The 18,813-nt window shown below is 47.6% G+C and overlaps 1 protein-coding gene and 2 pseudogenes across 1 annotated transcript in view; 2 read left to right on the forward strand and 1 right to left on the reverse strand.

The window, feature by feature from the left end:
* The window catches only part of NT5M (5',3'-nucleotidase, mitochondrial), a 62,096-nt gene extending 43,283 nt beyond the window's left edge, over positions 1 to 18,813 (reverse strand). The window contains exons 1-2 of the mRNA XM_036278437.1: positions 18,586 to 18,813; positions 11,148 to 11,248 (exon numbers count right to left, since the gene is read on the reverse strand). Of these exons, the coding sequence (XP_036134330.1) occupies positions 11,148 to 11,248; positions 18,586 to 18,813 (329 nt within the window). The remainder of the gene's footprint in view (positions 1 to 11,147; positions 11,249 to 18,585) is intronic.
* LOC118641311 lies at positions 4,087 to 5,772 on the forward strand (annotated as a pseudogene).
* On the forward strand, positions 6,158 to 6,890 carry LOC118641288 (annotated as a pseudogene).

Raw genomic sequence — 18,813 nt, forward strand, 5'->3', positions numbered from 1 at the left:
TAAAATAATTCAAAAGAGCAATGAAACAAAGAGCGGGTTCTTTGAAAAGATAAACAGGACTGATGGACCCTTAGCCAGACTCACCAAGAAACAAAAAGAGAGAACCCAAATAAACAATATCAGAAACAAAAGATGAGAAGTACCAACTGCCACCACAGAAATACAAAGGATTGCTAAAAAAATACTATGAACAACTATATACCAACAAACTGGATAATCGAGGCGAAATGGACAAATTCCTAGAATCACACAGTTACCCAAAACTGAACTGGGAAGACATAAAAAACTTGAACAAACCAATAACAACTAAGGAAATTGAAGAGGTAATCAAGATTCTCCCAGCAAACAAAAGCCCAGGCCCAGACAGCCACACAGGGCACTTTTACTGAACATTCAAAGAAGAACTAACATCCATTCTCCTCAAACTATTCCAGAAAATTCAAGAAGAAGCAAGACTTCCAAACTCATTTTATGAGGCCAGCATAATTCTAATTTCAAAATCAGATAAAGACACTACAAAGAAAGAAAACTACAGGCCAATATCCCTGATGAACACAGATGCCAAAATCCTTAACAAATATTAGCAAATTGGATCCAGCAATATATTTTAAAAAATTAGTCACCATGACCAAGTAGGATTCATCCCAGGGATGCAAGGCTGGTACAATATTCACAAATCAATAAATGTGATGCACCACATAAACAAAATGAAAGGTAAAAACCATATGACAACCCAACTGGTATAGCTCAGTGGTTAAGCATCAACCCATGGACTGAGAGGTCCTGGTTCGATTCCTGGTCAGGGTACAATCCCCGGTTGCAGGCTCGATCCCCAGTAGGTGGCGTGCAGAAGGCAGGTGATCAATGTTTCTCTCACACATTGATATTTCTATCTCTCTCTCCCTCTCCCTTCCTCTCTCTCTAAAAAACAAACAAACAAACAAAAACCCATATGACGTATCAATAGGTGCCGAGAAAGCATTTGACAAAATACAGCACCAATTTCTGATAAAAACGCTCAGCAATGTGTAATATGGGAATAGAGAAATCATATCGACATAATGAAGGCCATATATGAAAAACCTACAGGCAAAAACTACAAGCATTTCCCTTAAGAATAGTAATAAAACAAGGATGCCCACTTTCGCCACTCTTATTTAACATAGTACTGGGAGTCTTAGGCACAGCAATTAGACATGAAGAAAAGATAAAAGGGATCCAAAGTGGAAAGGAGGAAGTGAAACTGTAATTATTCACAAATGACATGATATTGTACATAGAAAACCCTAAAGACTCCATCGAAAATCTAGAGCTAATAAACAAATTTGGCAAAGTAGCAGGATGCAAAATTAACATCAAGAAATCGAGCGCATTCTTATACACCAATGATGAACTCACAGAAAGAGAAACTACAAAACGCAATCCCATTTACCATTACGGCAAAAAAATTAAGATACCTAGGGATAAACTTAACCAAAGAAGTAAAGGACCTATTCACAGAAAACTACAGGACATTGAAAAAAGAAACAGAGGAAGATATAGAAAAGTGGGAGCACATACCTTGTTCATAGATTGGAAAAATTAACATCATTAAAAAGTCCGTACTACCCAAAGCAATCTATAGATTCAATTCAATCCCCATTAAAATACAAACAACATATTTCAAAAAACTAGAACAAATAGTCCAAAAGTTTTTATGGGACCATAAAGACCCCAAATAGCCACAGCAATCTTGAAAAAGAAGAACAAATATGGAGAGATCACAACTCTGGAGTTGAGGTTATCCTACAAAGCCATTGTAATCAAAACAGCCTAGTACTGGCACAAGAACAGGCATATAGATCAATGAAACAAAACAGAGAACCTGGAAATTGACCCAAGACATTATGCTTAATTAAAATTTGACAAAGGAGGCAAAAGCATACAGTGGAGGCAAGGCAGCCTCTTTAATAAACAGTGTTGGGAAAATTGGACAGCTACATGCAAAAAAATGATGCTAGACCACCAACTTACACTATATACAATAATGAACTCTAAATGAATAAAAGACTTAAATGTGACTCATGAATCCATAAAAATCCTAGAAGAAAATGTAGGTAACAAAATTTCACACCCAGCAAAATGTTCGCTGATACAATGCCTAAGGCAAGAAAAACAAAGAAAAAAATTAATATATGGGACTACATCAAACTAAAAAGCTTCTGCACAAGAATAGAAACAAGAATCAAAATGGAAAGGGAACTCACTATATGAAAGAGCATAACTGCCAAAGGTACATCAGATAGGGGGTTAATTTCCAAAATATATAGTGCTCATACAACTCAACAAAAGGAAGACAAAGAATCCTATTTAAAAACGGGCTGAGGCCGGCTTGTGTGGCTTAGGGGTTGAGCACTGACCCATGCACCAAGAGGTCACTGGTTCAATTCCCAGGCAGGGCAAATGCCCAGGTGTAGGTCCAATTCCCAGTGGGGGGCATGTATCAGGCAGCCGATCGATGTTCTCTCTCATCAATATTTCTATCTCTCTCTCCCTCTCCCTTCCTCTAACATTAATTAAAAAAAGGGGAGGGGGCATAGGACCTGAATAGACACCTCTCCAAACAGGACATACAAATGGCCAAGAGACCTACGTAAAAATGCTCACCATCAGAGAGATGCAAATTAAAACAACTATAAGCTATCACCTCATACCTGCCAGAATGGCCGCCATCAACAAATGATCAAACCACAAGTGCTGGCAAGGGTGTGGAGAAAAGAGGACTCTAGCACACTGCTGGTGAGAATACAGACTGGTGCAGCCACTATGGAAAACAATATGGTATTACCTCAAAAAATTAAAAATTGAACTGCCATTTGACCCAGTGATCCCACTTCTTGGAATATACCCTAAGAAGCCTGAAACACCAACCAGGAAGAATATATGTACCCCTATGTTCATAGCAGCACTATTTACAATTGCTAAGATCTGGAAACAGCCCAAGTGTCCATCAGTAGATGAGTGGATAAGAAAGCTATGGTACAGCCCTGGCCAGTTTGGCTCAGCGGTTAGAGCGTCGGCCTGCGGTACAGAGGGACCTGGGTTCTGTTCCCGCTAAGGGCACGTACTTCGGTTGCAGTTTGTCCCCGGCCCTGGTTGGTCGTGCGGGTGGCAGCCACTCGATGTGTCCCTTCACGTCGATGTTTCTCTCTCTCTCTCTCCCCCTTCCTCTCTCTCCCTCCCACTCTATCTGTACAAAAAATAGAAAAATATCCTCGGGTGAGGATAAAAAAAAAAAAAAAAAAAAGAAAGCTATGGTACATATACACAATGGAGTACTATGCAGCTGTAAGAAAAAAAGATCTCTTATCCTTTGAGACAACATGGAGGGACCTGGAGAGTATTATGCCAAGTGAAATAAGCCAATCAGAGGAAGACAAGTATCACATGATCTCACTTATTTGTGGAATATAATGAACAAAATAAGCTGATGAACAAAATAGACCCAGAGACATAGAAAGGAGTAGAGTTCAGACTGACAAACCTCAGAGGAGGCGGGCACAGGAGAGAGATGAGGTAAACCAAAGAACTTATGTGCATGTAGGCGTAACCAATGGACATAGACAGCAATGTGGTAGGGGGGTGGGTGGGATGGGGAGGAGGAGGATGTCTGGGGGGGCGGAATCTGTAACAAAAATAAGTTAATTAATAAAAATAAATAAAAATTCTCAACTCATAACAACTCAAAAGAAAAAAAAAGTGAAACAATAATCCGCAGAGCGAGAGGATATATTTGCAAATCATGTATCTGATAAGGGAGTTATTATGCAGAAAAACGGAATTCTTACAAGCGAACAATAAAAAGCAGACAGACCACTTGAAAATTTTAGCAAAGGATTGAACAGACATTTTTCCAGAAATGATATACCAATGCCAATAGGCACTGGAGAAGATGCTCCCCGCCCTTAGCCATCAGAGAGATGCAAATCTCACAAGGAGAAGTCAATGCACCCGCCTGTGTCCATGGAGAGAGGCTGAGGCAGCTGAGCTCCAGCCCCAGGCACCAGGGCGCCAGGCTGGCAAGGATGTCAGGGGCCACTGGCAAGGATGTCGGCCTCTGCGGTCAGGGCCACCCCAGGCTGTGAGCAAGTGGAAACTGCAGCCTCCCAGGCCACCCTCACCCTGACACCAGCCGGAAACAAGATAAAACATCTTAAAGATCAGCCTGAACATGTCGGGTGAAAGTTGCTGTCCGGACCGGGGGTTGGAAAGGCCTTTCTTATACCCCGGAATATCCAAAGACAAAGGAGATTCTGATGAAGTTGGTCAGGATGGAGTCAGTGCTCATCGGAGAGAACACACAGCTAACACTTTCGGGAACAGGAATGGCCTACGTCGAGGACAAGCTACGCAGTGAATTTGTGTTCAGGAACCCAAACAGCCAAGGGACAGGCGGCCGTGGGGAAAGCTTGACTCGCGGGGTCCTCAGGAGCACTCTGGCCGCGAGCTCCAGGACAGCGCGGGAGCCCTGGCCCCTGAAGACACTGCGTGACTGTCGCGTGCCTAGGGCCCACGATGCGTGGCTGCCTCGTCGGGACAACAAACTCATGCGTTTGGGAAACGCGGCCGGTGTGTTAGATTTCAGAAGTGGTGTTTGTCTTCCTGTTAGGGGAGAGAGCGTGAGGAGACATCACTCTTTCTGACCTGCAAAGACACAGAATCCTACCCTGCTCTCAAGTCTCTCGCATCCTCCTCAGAACCGGTTTCAGAGAGGGCGCCTGCGTGGATTCGGGAACCGCGTTCCTAACAGGTGTGCGCTCTCTGGGTCTCGGCCGAGTGGCTTGAACGTGCATCTCTAGACCAGACTATCGTTCTTAAAACTCAGAGGCAGACGCCCTGGCGGCTGGGGTGACATGGTGGTGCTCTGGTTTTTACCCAAACATGGCACAGCCTTTCTACCTTTTTATCCAAAATGTCATTGTCAGATGCTTCGCCTGCTCGCCCTTCAGCAGCATCGGCCCCTAGATGAACGCCTCACGATTTCCTTGAGCTGCAGCGCAGGACAGTTCTGAGGGGCCGGCATCAAAGGGTAAGAGATACCTCGCCCACCATTTTCATCCACTTCTGTGCCACTCTGGGCATCTGCCCAAGGTGGGATCTCAGCCTGACTGGGATCCTTTTACTGAAAGGTCCCTCGCAAGCCATCTGGCCCAGCCCCTCAATTCCACACCTGAGGAAGCAGAACCTTGGGGAAGGAGAAGGGCTGTGTCCACCCGCCCACTACAGAGGGGTTCTGCCCACATCTCCCCTGTTATGTGGGCGGTCTGGCTTTTCTCGTTGATTGACACTGTGATAAGATTTCTGTGTAATCTGATAGAGATCAAATTTTTATTTTGAGTGAAAGGATCTTATTTTTTTTTATCCTCACCCTCACCCGAGGACATTTTTGCATTTACCTTCAGATAGAGAAGGAGGGAAAGGGGAAGGAAGAGAGAGAGAAACATTGATATGAGAGAGACACATCGGACTGGTCGCCACCCACAAGGCCCCAAACAGGGCTGGAGACAAACTGCAACAGAGGTACGTGCCCTTAGCGGGAACCGAACCCAGGTCTCTCTGGTCCACGGGTCGACGCTCTAACCGCTGAGCCAAACCAGCCAGGGCAGAAGCAGCTTATTTTTAAGCCCCTTTATGTGAATGACCATGTTGCTTCTTTCGCAGTGTGCCACAGTGGTTCATACCAGCAGGGAAGACACTGTAGCTGCCAACACCCCCTATGGAACGGAGCACTGAGTGTGCAGCAGAACCAGGGTCCCCTGACATTCCCCATCTGCATCCACTGTCTGGATCTAGGGTCCAACTGCTGAAATGTTAAAATCCAGTACTTTAACCTAACATTTTTATCACCCGTTTTTCTCTTTAACGGTGTTCCTTTTGCAATTTAATTATTGTTTCCCTGGATTGGACACACTAAGTGTTTCATACGATGCCATAAGCTTCCTTCGAAAGCCAATTCTTACGAACAGTGGCGGCTGAGTTCCCGATGTTTGTCACACACGGTACCTGTCATGAAATGCATCAAAACCCAAAGCAGTAGCCTCATGCCCATGACTTCGTTTGAATGTAACTGTCAACCCACTTATAATTTGCGCAATACTGAATGTGTGTAGTGACTGAGATGTCAATAAAAAATGTGGCCTCGGCCCCGGCCACCGACGCCATCATGTCACCTGAAGAGGAGCCGGACAATACGAGCCGGAGCCTCTCGAGAAGCGGCCGCTGTCTTACCCTTGCTGGAGCTGGTCAGGCAGCCAGTCATGTCCCCAGTACGGTGGCTCATGGCCCTCGACACCCCCGGCCCCGGGGGGTGGAGGAGGAGGAGGAGGTTGAGTTGTTCTGTGGTGGCTGGGGATCGTCTCTGGGAACCTTGGAGAGCAGGCGAGTGACGCCAAGGACGCAATGCCAATGGGCAGGTCTGGGGCCGTCAGCCGGCCGGCGTCACACACCTCGGCAGTCAGGGACAGTGTGCAGGGGAACCACCAGACGGCCTTCCAAGGCGTGCTTCGGTCACTGGACATCGAGAACAAAGACGACGTCAAATCTTTGTCCCCAGTGATGACTCATGTTTTTAGTGATGGAGTAACAAACGGGGCAGGATTGTGACTCTTACTTCTGTTGGTGCCTTGGTGGCCAAACACTTGAAGAGTCCCACCAAGAAGGCTGCACTGAACCAACCGTGAGCCGAGAGCACCACAGATGTTCGGGGAAGGACAGAACCCGACAGCCCAGCGAACAGACCAGAGAGGCGGGGCTGGGGGTGTGGCTTCTGCCGGGAGGGACCGAGCAGGCGGCTGCAGAATGAGCTCTGGCTTTCGCAGGTGTTGCCGGGGAAGGAGCTGGTTCGTACCTGACAAGACAGCCTTGTAAGTGAAATAACCGGCTCCTAACCAGCGCCAGGCACCAAAGCCTCACCCATCTGCTGGGAAATCGGTGTATTTGTGAAGCTGGACTTCAAGCTGTGCAGGCTGTAACCCCCAAGCAACGTAGACAGCAAGTGCAAGAGGATTATGGTTAACAGGAATGAATCACATGGGAAAGTAGTCCCCCTTGAAGAGTCACTGTCTGAAAGAAGCAAAGTCCAGTTTCAGCAACAGGCACGCTTTGGGAGGCTGGAGGAGGACTTCAGATGTAGTGAGGCCGGCAGGGGGAGAGGCTTCATCTCTTCCAGAACAGAGTGGCCAGTGCCAGGCTAGTCATATAGAGTTCATTATGCCCACTGAGCTCGTTAACCTCCGATAGTGCTAAAAGAGAAGCACTAGCAATGCCAGTGAACTTGAGTAAAGTGGATTTGAGCTACAATAGAACTATGACCAGAAGCCTCAGTACTGTACAAGAGTGAAGGGAAGCGGTTTCCTCTGTAATTAGCTTCCCCAGGTATGCTTTTTGAAGAACACCAAGTCCAAGTGCTCAGGACTTTGTACCTGTTCTACTTTGGCTTGGTTTGAATGATTGTTTATTAGCCTTGTCAAGGCCAAGAATATTTGACTTAAGGCTCAATAACTGCAATTACAAATATAGAATGTCCTCAAGTTTTAAGATGAAAACAACTTGTGAATGTATTTATCTGTAAAAATTATCTATACTTTTACAGAAAGTCTACTTCTTTAAAATGTAAAGGGAGGAGAGTCTTGAATTCCATTAGTTTTTTCATATCCCTTTGAAATTTACAGCTTCTGAAGTTAGAACCTATTTCTTACAGTTTTTCTATTTTAAATGTTGTTCTGGTCAATTCCAGACTGTATACAGAATCTACTGATGTAACTGTGTGCAACCTTGTGGTGGGACGATTCTGATTCATAACTGCAGGCTTTAATTTTCCTATCTAATTTGGTAAGTATTCTTTATGGGGCTTTTTTCCCTTGTTTTTTCAAACCTGGGTTGAGAAATTGAGTAATAGAAATTAAGCCTTTCACTTGGGCACTTGTAGATTTTCAGTGATTGAATCAAGGTGTCCTTTTAAGAAGTTCTTGGGGTGGGGGCAGGCTGATGATTTGTGAATAATGAGCTCTGATTCAGCAACAACTTGTTTTGAGTTCCTTCTGTTTGATCTAACTGGTGGAATTCATGCTCATGAGCTCATTTGCAAAGCTTTTAAAAAGATGTTCAGCTATTCCAAATGGCACTTCATTAGCAGTGTGTGTGTACAAAGATCACATCAGGTAGATGAGAGACTTCTGATCCCTTGTTTGGTTAAGTTGTAAAACGATGGCTTTGAAAAGTAGGCTAGAGTCTAACCATTGGTGCTATTTTAGCCTGGCTTGTTCAACACAGGTCTAAGCCTGTTAAGTCAATAAAGCAAATATTTAATTGCTTAAAAAAAAAAAAAAAAAGTGGCCTCTTTGTGATCATGAATAAAACATCCTACAATGAGATACCACTTCACACCCACTGGGATGGCTAAAATATAAAAGACAATAACAAGTGTTGACGAAGATGTGGAAAACTGAAGCCCTCGTACAGTGTCAGTGGTAATGAAGATGGTGCAGTCACTATGGAACACAGGATGGCAGTTCTCAAAGTGTTACACAAGGATTTCCCCTATGACCCAAACCCCACCACGGCTACACACTTAAGAGAAGTGAACATATACAACTACAAAGAACTTACATACGAATGTTCAAAGCAGCATTATTCTTAATATCTGAAAAGCAGAAACAACCCCAATGTCTACCAACTGATGGATGAACAAATGTGGCATGTCCATACCATGCAATGTTATCAGCAATGAAAAGGAGTGATATACACAAATGCAAACGATTCTGTTATACATCGGAAACAAATACAATATTATATGTCAATTATACCTTAATTTTAAAAAGTTACATAGGGTATGCCAATCAGAAAATGATATATCAGCAGAGGGGAGGATTCTGTTGAAAATGTCACAGTTCTCAATATAGATGCACCAATAAACAGTGATTCTGTTAAAACACACACACACACACACACAGAGATGAAGTACACACCCTGGCCAGTTCGGCTCAGCAATTGGAGCATCAGCCTGAGAACCAGAGTCCCAAGTTTGATTCCAGTCAACGGCACGGACCTCAGTTGCGGTTCGGGCCCTGGCCCTGGTCGGGGTCGTGCGGGTAGCAACCAGTCATCATGTCTCTCTCACATCGATGTCTCTCTATCACCTTCACTCTCTATCTGAAGATAAATGGAGAAATATCCTTGGGTGAGGATTTAAAAAACAAAGCCGAAGTCCTGACTTGTGCTAGGACATGGGTGAAGCCTGGAAACACTGTGCTCACTGAAAAAGGCCAGTCACAAAAGACCACCTATTGTCTTAAATGTGCATGAAGTGTCCAGAACAGGCAAACCGTTAGGGACACAGCAGAGCCTGGCTGCCTAGGGCTGGGGCGAGCAGGCAGGACCGCAGCGACTGATGATGATTCCGGTTTCTTTCTGGAGTGATGACAATGTTCTAAGATGGATTACCGTGACCACTGTACCACTCTGAATCACCAAACCATCAAACTGCACACTGTGGGTGTGTGGTAAGTGAATCGCATCTCAGAAAGGCTGTTGTCGTTTTTGTTTTAATAATTTTTCTTTATTGATTTTAGAGAGAGAAGAAGGGAGAGGGAGAGACAGAGAGAAATATCAATGAGAGAACATAAATTGGCTGCCTCCTGCATGCCCCCACTGGGGATCGGGCCCACAACCTAGGCATGTGTCCTGACAGGGAATTGAACCAGGGACCTCTAGGTGCCAGGCTCCCTGAGAGCTTTTTGAAACAGCCTTTCTCAGCATGGCTGGTGTGGCTCAGTGGTTGAGCGTCGACCCTGCACCTAGAGGTCGCTGGTTCAATTCCCAGTCAGGGCACATCTGCAGGTTGTGGGCCCGATCCCCAGGGTGGGGGGGTGCAGGAGGGGGCCAATCGATGTTCTCTCTCATCAATGTTTCTATCTCTCTCTTTCTCTCCCTTCATCTGTCTCTTTAATATATCAATAAAGAAAAATAATAATAAATAAATAGATAATAAATAAATAATGAAAAGCTCTGGGAGAAACACCTCATCTGCAGCTTCCAATGGACTGCAGTGGGTGGTGCGTGACGGTGGAGTGGGGGCTTCAGCCCCAGAGCCAGTCATTTCTCTAGAAAACAGACTCACACAGCACTCCTCCTGCATCTCCACCCTCCCTCGCTGGGTCCCCTGTTGTACCTCGTCACCCGTCTTACTCTTTCCCCAGAACTGACCACGGTCTGGGATCATCTCCCCTTACAAGAGCCTCCGTGTCGTGTCTGCCCTCCGGCTGACCGGAAGCTCCAGGAGGGCCATCCCATGTTTCGTCCGTGTCTGTGTCACTGGGATCCAACAGTCAGCGCTCAGACAATTGCTGAGTAAAAGAACTCTCGACACCCAGTGAGCCATGTCCAGTCAGACGGTATTTTCTCAAGTTACTGAATCAAAACATCTTTGTTGTTGTTATTGTTAATCTTCAGCTGAGGATATTTTTCTATTGAATTTTATTTATTTTTTATTATTATTATTTTTTCAGTCCTCACCTGAGGATATTTTTACATTTATCCTTAGCGTGATGAGGAGAGAGAGAGAGAAACATCGATGTGAGGGAAACACCTTGAGTGGCTGCCACCCACATGACCCCAAACAGGGCCAGGGACGAACTGCAATTGAGGTACGTGCCCTTGGCCAGAATCAAACCTGGGACTCTCTGGTCCGCAAGCTGATGCTCTAATGGCTGAGCCAAACCAGCCAGGACTTTCCACTGAATTTTAGACAGTGGGAGGGAGGGAGGGAGGGAGAAACATCGATGTGAGAGAGACACAATGCTTGGCTACCTCCCACACAACCCTGACCAGGGCCAAGGGTCAAACCTGCAACCCAGGTATGTGCCCTTGACCTGAATCAAACCCGAGACCCTTCCGTCAGAAGGACGCGGCTCTAACCGCTGAGCCAAACTGGCCAGGGCCGAATCAAAACATCTTAACAGCCTACTAGCGGAGTCTGTTTAAATCACTTAGGTCCGTCCTCAGGTCCAGTGAGGACAGAAGGCACAGGGCCCTGGACAGGGGTGAGGAGAAAGGGAGGAGGGTTGTGGGCAGGACAAGAGAGGACAGCGGGGAGGTGCAGACGCACTTACTCTTCCAGGCTGGCCATCCGCTTCACCGCTTCCACAGCCCCAGGCAGAGGCTCAAGGTCAAAAAAGAAATTCTCCGACTCCCAGATGCTGATGGCCTTCTCCTGAGGAGAGAAGACAGTGACTCCCGGAGTCCTCAGTCCTCGCGCCCTGCCTCATGGGGGGGGAGGGGTCACAGCCGGAAGGGGCTGCTGACAAGGAGAAGGTGGGGCGTCCACATCCCCTCGCCCCTCCCACACACACCCAAGGACACATTTCGGGGCAGGAGGAGGAGCACATGGAGTTTGTCTGAGTCCAGCCCTCCCAAGGAGGGACCGACTTCTGCAGGGACCAAGCAGAGACCAGCTAAGGTGTCAGGGACAGGATTCCAAAGCTCGCTCTGTGGGAGGCCCAGCTGGAACTGTCTGGGATCAAGCATCATGAACCACAGGTTTGCCTGATTCTAATGGCCAGAGGCACACTGGGGACTCTGGGATGGAGCCGGTCTTGCCATGGCACCTGTGAACCCTAAGAAAGAAGATATCTGCTAATAAGGGCTCTCAGGGGATTCTCTGGGCTCCAATTAAAAACACAGAGTCCGGGCCCTGGCCAGTTTGGCTCAGCGGTTAGAGCGTCCGCCTGCGGTACAGAGAGACCCGGGTTCGGTTCCCGCTAAGGGCACGTACCTCGGTTGCAGTTTGTCCCCGGCCCTGGTTGGTCGTGCGGGTGGCAACCACTCGATGTGTCCCTTTGCATCGATGTTTCTCTCTCTCTCTCTTCCTCTCTCTCCCTCCCGCTCTGTCTGAACAAAAAAAAAAATGCAAAAATATCCTCGGGTGAGGATAAAAAAACAAAACAAAAAAAACAGAGTCCGGAAGCCATATCTACAGGGGCCTCCCATGCAAACCACATTCAGGGAGAAGCCTCACCATGCTGCCTTCCTCGCACCCTGAACTCCCCAGCTGCACAGCGCCTGTGCCCCCTGAGCCAACCCTTACAAATGAGTTCCTGGGACAGTTTCAACCAGCAGCTGGAGCCACTACTCCCATCAGTATGTTCACCAATCAGTCGGAGCAGCTCCACCGGACCAACCAAGGCAGTGATATTTTGGGCCAATAGAACTGGGAAGATTCGGAGTCATTTGCATGAGGGCAGACCAGCCAGGGACGGGTGGGGGACTTCTGGCCACAGAAGCCAACTCCCCTCTGGCTCAGAGCGTGCTTTACCTTCCCACCAAAGACTGAAGACTGTGTTTCCCGGCGGAGCCATAACACTAAACAGGACACACCAGAAACACTGCAGACGTCTCACCAGCTGAAGAGGGTGGCCTGGGTCCCAGAGCCCTGCTGCTTCACAGCCGAGCTGTTTGTCCTGAATAAAAGTCCTTCTACACCAAGACCCAAACGGAGGATCCTGCTGCCGTTGAGTGGATGCCAACGTCCTTAAATTCAAGAGTGGGAGCCCTGGCCGGTTTTGCTCAGCGGTTAGAGCGTCGAACCTGCGGTCCCGAGAGACCCGGGTTCGGTTCCCGCTAGGGGTATGTACCTTGGTTGCAGTTTGTCCCCGGCCCTGGTTGGTCGTGCGGGTGGCGGCCACTCGATGTGCCCCTTTCACATCGATGTTTCTCTCTCTCTCTCCCTCCCTCCCTCCCACTCTACCTGAAAAAAAAAAAAAAAAAAAGAGTGGGGCGAACTCAGAGATCCTTAAGCGCAGTGCTCTGCCGGGGGAGGGGAGGAGCAGCGACGGGGCAGTTCCAGGCTCCTCACCCACACCAACCAGACAGCTCTTTCTCTGTGTTATGTGTTCAGATGCCAATAAACACGTTGTTTAAGAGAAAAAATTCTGGGAGGACTTCCGGTCAAGATGGCGGGTAGGTAAACGTGGTATCACGTCCTCCCACAACCACATCAAAGTTACAACTAAACTACAGAACAACCACCATTCAAAACCGCCTGAAATCAAGCTGGATGGAAGTCCTTCAACTATGGAATTGAAGAAGCAGCCACATCCAAACTGGTAGGAGGGGCGGACGGGCTGCTCCCACACCCACGTGTGGTGGATAAAAATCAGGAGGCTCCCGCAGCTGGGAAGGTCCTTCCTGAGAACTGAGGGGGTCCCCGTCCCACACCAGGTGCCTCGCTCAGGGTTCCAGTGCCAGGAAGAGAATCCCCATAACTTCTGGCTGGAAAAACCAGCAGAAACTGAGGCTCAGGGAGGCTGAAGCGGCTGGAGCCCCAGGCAGCTCCCTAAAGGGCCCGCGCACGGACTTATCGGACTCTCTCCCTCTAAGTTCGGAGGGGAGGCAGCTCGAGGGGTGCCAGAGACATACAGGGAAGAACTGAGCTGTGTGGCACTGGAGCGAGGGCTGGAGAGGGGGCTTTCTCGGGGACAAACGTGCTGTCAGAGGCCTTTGTTCCTTTGGTGAGCCCTTCCCTGGAGCGGCAGACAGCCGCCATATCTGGGACTCCAGCAACCTGGCTCACACTGGTAGCCCCGCCCTGCTGACTCCCTGAGGCCCCGCCCCACCCCGCCCCACCCCGCCCCACCCAACTTTCAAGCCCACCCAAGCTGTTGCCAGTTGCTTAACCATAGGATCGGCCAGTCTTGGATCCTGCTTCAGGTTTTTCCTAAATTTTCAAACGAGCAGCACCGGGTCTCAGTGAGCCCCATACTTCTCATTAAGTAATACACAGAAACAAACACAGGGAGGCAGCCAAAATGAGGAGACAAAGAAACAGGTCCCAAATGAAAGAACAGAACAAAACCCCAAGAAAATAACTAAGCGAAATGGAGATAAGTAACCTAATAGATGCTGAGTTCAAAATACTGCTTATAAGGATGCTCAATGAACTTAGTGAGAACCTCAGTGAACTTAGGGAGGGCCTCAAGAGCATAAAAAAGGACCAGTTAGAAATCATGGATACACAGTTAGAATTGAAGGAGGCATTAACTGAAATAAAGAATAATTTACACAGCTTCAATAATAGAGTACGTAAATCCAAGGAACAAACCATCGATTTGGAATATAAGGAAGCAAAAAATGCCCAATCAGAACAGCAAAAAAAAAAAAGAAAGAATCCAAAAAACTGTAAGGAGCCTCTGGGACAACTTCAAGCGTGCCAACATTCACATCTTGGGGGTGCCAAAAGGAGAAGAGCGAGAACAAGAAATGGAAAACCTGTTTGAAACAATAATGGCAGAAAACTTTCCTAACTTGTTGAAGGAAACAGACATACAAGTCCAGGAAGCACAGAGAGTCCCAAACAACATGAACCCCAAGAGGCCCACACCAAGACACATCATCATCAAAATGCAAAAGGTTCAAGACAAAGAGAGAATCTTAAAAGCAGCAAGAGAAAGGCAGCTAGTTACCTACAAGGGAGTTCCCATTAGGCTGTCAGCTGATTTCTCAAAAGAAACTTTGCAGGCCAGAAGGGAGTGGCAAGAAATATTCAGAGTGATGGAAAGCAAGAACCTACAACCAAGATTACTCTATCCTGCAAAGCTGTCATTTAAAATCGATGGACATATAAAAACTTTCCCAGACAAGAAAAAGTTAAAGGAGTTCATCACTACCAAACCGTTATTATATGAAATGATGAAGGGTCTTTTTGAAGAAAAAGATAAAATGTATGAACAAACAAAATGGCAATGAATACATATCTATCAACAATGGAACCTACAAACAAAATGAACAGGTAGAACAGAAACATTCTCATAGATACAGAGAACATTTTGTTGGTTGCCAGTTGGGAGGGGGGTTGGGGGAATGGGTGAAAAAGGTGAAGGGATTAAGAAGCACAAATTCATTGCTAGACTGACAAACCTCAAAGGGAAAGGGGTTGTGGGGGTGGGAAGAAATAAACCAAAGAACTTATATGCATAACCAATGGACACAGACAATAGTGTGGGAAAAGGTGGGAGGTGGGTGGGAGTGGGGAGGAGGGGGTCAATGGGGGAAAAAGTGGAACATCTGTAATACATTTTACACCCAACAATAAAGATTTGAAAAAAATTAAAAAAAATAAAGAGAAAGAATTCTGCAAAATGGAAAGGGAACCCACTGTTTGGGAAAGTATAGTTTCCAATGATACATCAGATAAGGGGCTAATTTCCAAAATACATAGAGTGCTCATACAGCTCAACAAAAGGAAGACAAAGAATCCGATTACAAATGGGCAGAGGACTTAAACAGACACCTCTCCAAACAGTTCATACAAATGACCAAGAGACATATGAAAAAATGCTCAACATCACTAATCATCAGAGAGATGCAAATTAAAACAACAATGAGGTATCACCTCACACATGCCAGAATGGCCGCCATCAACAACTCATCAAACAACAAGTGTTGGCGAGGGTGTGGAGAAAAGTGAACTAGCACACTGCTGGTGGTAATGCAGACTGGTGCAGCCACTATGGAAAACAGTATGGTGTTACCTCAAAAAATTAAAAATTGAACTGCCATTTGACCCTGTGATCCCACTTCCAGGAATATACCCTAAAAAGCCTGAAACGCCAATCAGAAAGAATATATATGCCCCTATGTTCATAACAGCACTGTTTACAATTGCTAAGATCTGGAAACAGCCCAAGTGCCCATCAATAGACGAATGAATAAAAAAGTTGTGGTACATATATACAATGAAGTAATATGCAGCTGTAAGAAAGAGAGATCTCTTATCCTTTGAGACTACATGGAGGGCCCTGGAAAGCATTATGCTAAGCGAAACAAGCTAATCAGAGAAAGACAAATATCACACAATCTCACGTATTTGTGGAACATAATGAACAAAAAAAAAAGCTGAGGAACAAAACAGACCCAGAGACATGGAAGTAGGAAACAGACTGACAAACCTCAGAAGAGGGTGTGGGGCGGGGGAGAGAGATAAACCACAGAACTTATATGCATGTATGTGTAACCAAGGACATAGATGATAATGCAGGATTGGGAGGAGAGTGTCAATGGGGGGAAAAGGAGAAACATCTGTGAAAGGAAGGAAGGAAGGAAGGAAGGAAGGAAGGAAGGAAGGAAGGAAGGAAGGAAGGAAGGAAGGAACTAAAAAAGAGAGAGAGAGAGAGAGAAAGAATCCTGCAGCCTTTAAAGTTTGAGAGCCAAAAATCCAGACCCTCATGTACATATGAGAAAACTGAGGCTCAGAAGCAGAAGCGATTTACCTGATGTCTCTGCAAACTGGAGGCCCAGCAGGGAGAATCCCCCTCTCAACCCTAGGCTTGGAGTTTCAACCTCACGCTGCTGAGCCGAAAGCAAGTTTGCAGAATGCCACACGTGTCTAGGGCCAGGACAAGAGGAAAGTGACAACAGACAGTCAAACCTCAGCTTCTGGGAGCAGAAACCCAAATCCCCCGTGTGCTATGCAGGAAGTGCCTCTGCCAGGTCAGATGCTGTGCTGCCGCCACATCAGGTACACGGCAGGAGTACACTGAGCTCACACTGCATATTATTTTAATACCCGGAGTGAAGCACATGCTAACATGTTTTCTCCTTGACCCCCCACATTCCACAAGGGATAAGAACTGCTATCCCCAACTTGCAGACGAGGAAAATGAGGCTCACATTTTTTTCCAGGCCACTTATGAGTGATACTGTCAGAACTGGAACTTGAGGCTTGTAACTCACACGGAGGCGGTGCAGACGCTGGAAACCACGTTCAGTGGGGAGTCAGAAGTCCTGGCTACCGCTGCGTGATCCTGGGCTAACCTCCTCACCTCAATGATCAGTGTCCTAGCATTTCCTCCCTCCCTCCTTCACAGACTTGCTCTGAAACCCCGGTCCAGGCACTTTCTCTCCCTGGGCTCAGTTCCTCAACTGTCCTAACAGTGTGCAATTCTAAGTCCGTGCACATGAGTTCTGCCTGCCAGCACTCTGCCATGCCTACTGCTCAGGGCACGTTGAAGGTCAAAGGGAATATGGAGAGAGTGGTATTTTGTGAAGTAGAAATGCCAAAATATGTAAGCTGGGTTGGACTTGGTCGGTTGCTTTTAACCACAGATGTTGGGCCAAGGGGACACCCCAGGATACCCTACTGTGACCTGTGCCAGTGATAAAGGGCATGTGTTCATCTATCAAAATCCCACTTTCTGCAATGCTCTCAGAGGCAGAAGAATCCAGATCACTCCCAGAACACCCCCTTCTTAGTACCCCATGAGCTCTGTTCATTGTTTTGTATTTGGGAAACGGGTGTTCGTCTCCTTAGTCCCAGAAGCTACACATCTGTACAGAAGACTAGGAAAGCCACTGAGTTGGAGGTAGGGATATTTTCACACCCTAATGAACTCCTGGAAGAGACTAAGGTGCTGTGCACTGTCAATCAATGAGCACACGGAGCAAGGGGCATGACGGGGAGGTGGCACACATTACTAGGGCACTTCTGTTCCAAGTCTGTAATGAGCCATCAGGACTGCAGGCAGCAGCAGAAGGGCCTGGTGTTCATGACGAGACACAGCACCATTTCCTTTTGAACATCTGGCCCTCAACACACCAAAGTTATTGTCCAAGTCAAAAGAAATGTCAGAGAGCGGGTCTTTGGGGTGGGGGAAGCTGAAGGTGTTGAGGAGGCACCTGCACCAAGGTCTGGGTCCTGTCTGGGCCCCTCCCTTGCATGCTGGAGATAGCAATGACCTCACAGAGGAGGTGATGCAGCCAACATGCGATGATCAAACAGGCTCTAATATCATCCCCCCCCCCCCCCCCATCATCATCAAATCCACCAGCAGGCACTTTAAGGCAGCAGTTCTCAACCTGTGGGTCGCTACCCCTTTGGGGTTGAACAACCCTTTCACAGGGGTCGCCTAAGACGTAACAGTAGCAAAATTACAGTTTTAAAGTAGCAACGAAAATAATTTTCTGGTCGGGGGTCCCCAGGACACCAGGAGCTGTATTTGAGAGTCGTGGCATCAGGAAGGCTGAGAACCACTGCCCTAAGGGACGCCAGAGTACAAGAGCCTCTTCAAGTCTGTGCCGCCACGGATCCTGCTCCTTTCATGGAACAGTTTAAGTGGACAAACCAAGCTGTCTGTCCGCTCCCTGGATCCCCGCCGCGGACTCGGAGAGCCCAGCACACGGGTGGTGAGCTGGGGGTCCAGCAGGGCCAGTGCAGCTCCAGCCCAGGAGTTGATCCCACACCAACCTGCCCACCGACTCACTGTGTGACGTCCAGACAGTCACACGACCTCTCTGGGCTTCACATACTAGTGGGAGCTATGCTTTTGTGGAAAGGGGCAAAAATGGTCAAGACAGTCATGGGTTTGAAGATACGACTTTCAAAAAAAAAAAAAAAAAATTGAAGCCAAATACACGACAGATTTTAAAGCCTGCGAAGATGTACTTGGGCATCCCCGCCCGATGGACGCGGAGCGCTGGATGGCGGCCAACAGTCACGGGCACAGGGCGCCGCGCCCTCCCCCGCCCTGGCGCAGGCCGGCCGGCGGGGATGCTCACGCTCAGCCCGGGCTGCAGGCGGCCGTACTGCTCGGACAGCCAGAAGCCGCGCCGGTCCTCCAGCGCGATGAAGGGCAGGTCTGGGAAGCGGGCGCGGAACTTGCGGAGGAAGCCGCCCTCGAAGTCGGCCAAGACGCCGTCCAGGTCCAGCAGCACCCGCAGGGCACGGCCCGCCGGGCCCGCCGCGCCGCGGGGCCACCGCGCACACCGGCCGCCCAGCCGGATCAT

The sequence above is a fragment of the Molossus molossus genome, unplaced genomic scaffold (genome assembly GCF_014108415.1).
Source record: "Molossus molossus isolate mMolMol1 unplaced genomic scaffold, mMolMol1.p scaffold_m16_p_28, whole genome shotgun sequence".
NCBI lineage: Eukaryota > Metazoa > Chordata > Mammalia > Chiroptera > Molossidae > Molossus > Molossus molossus.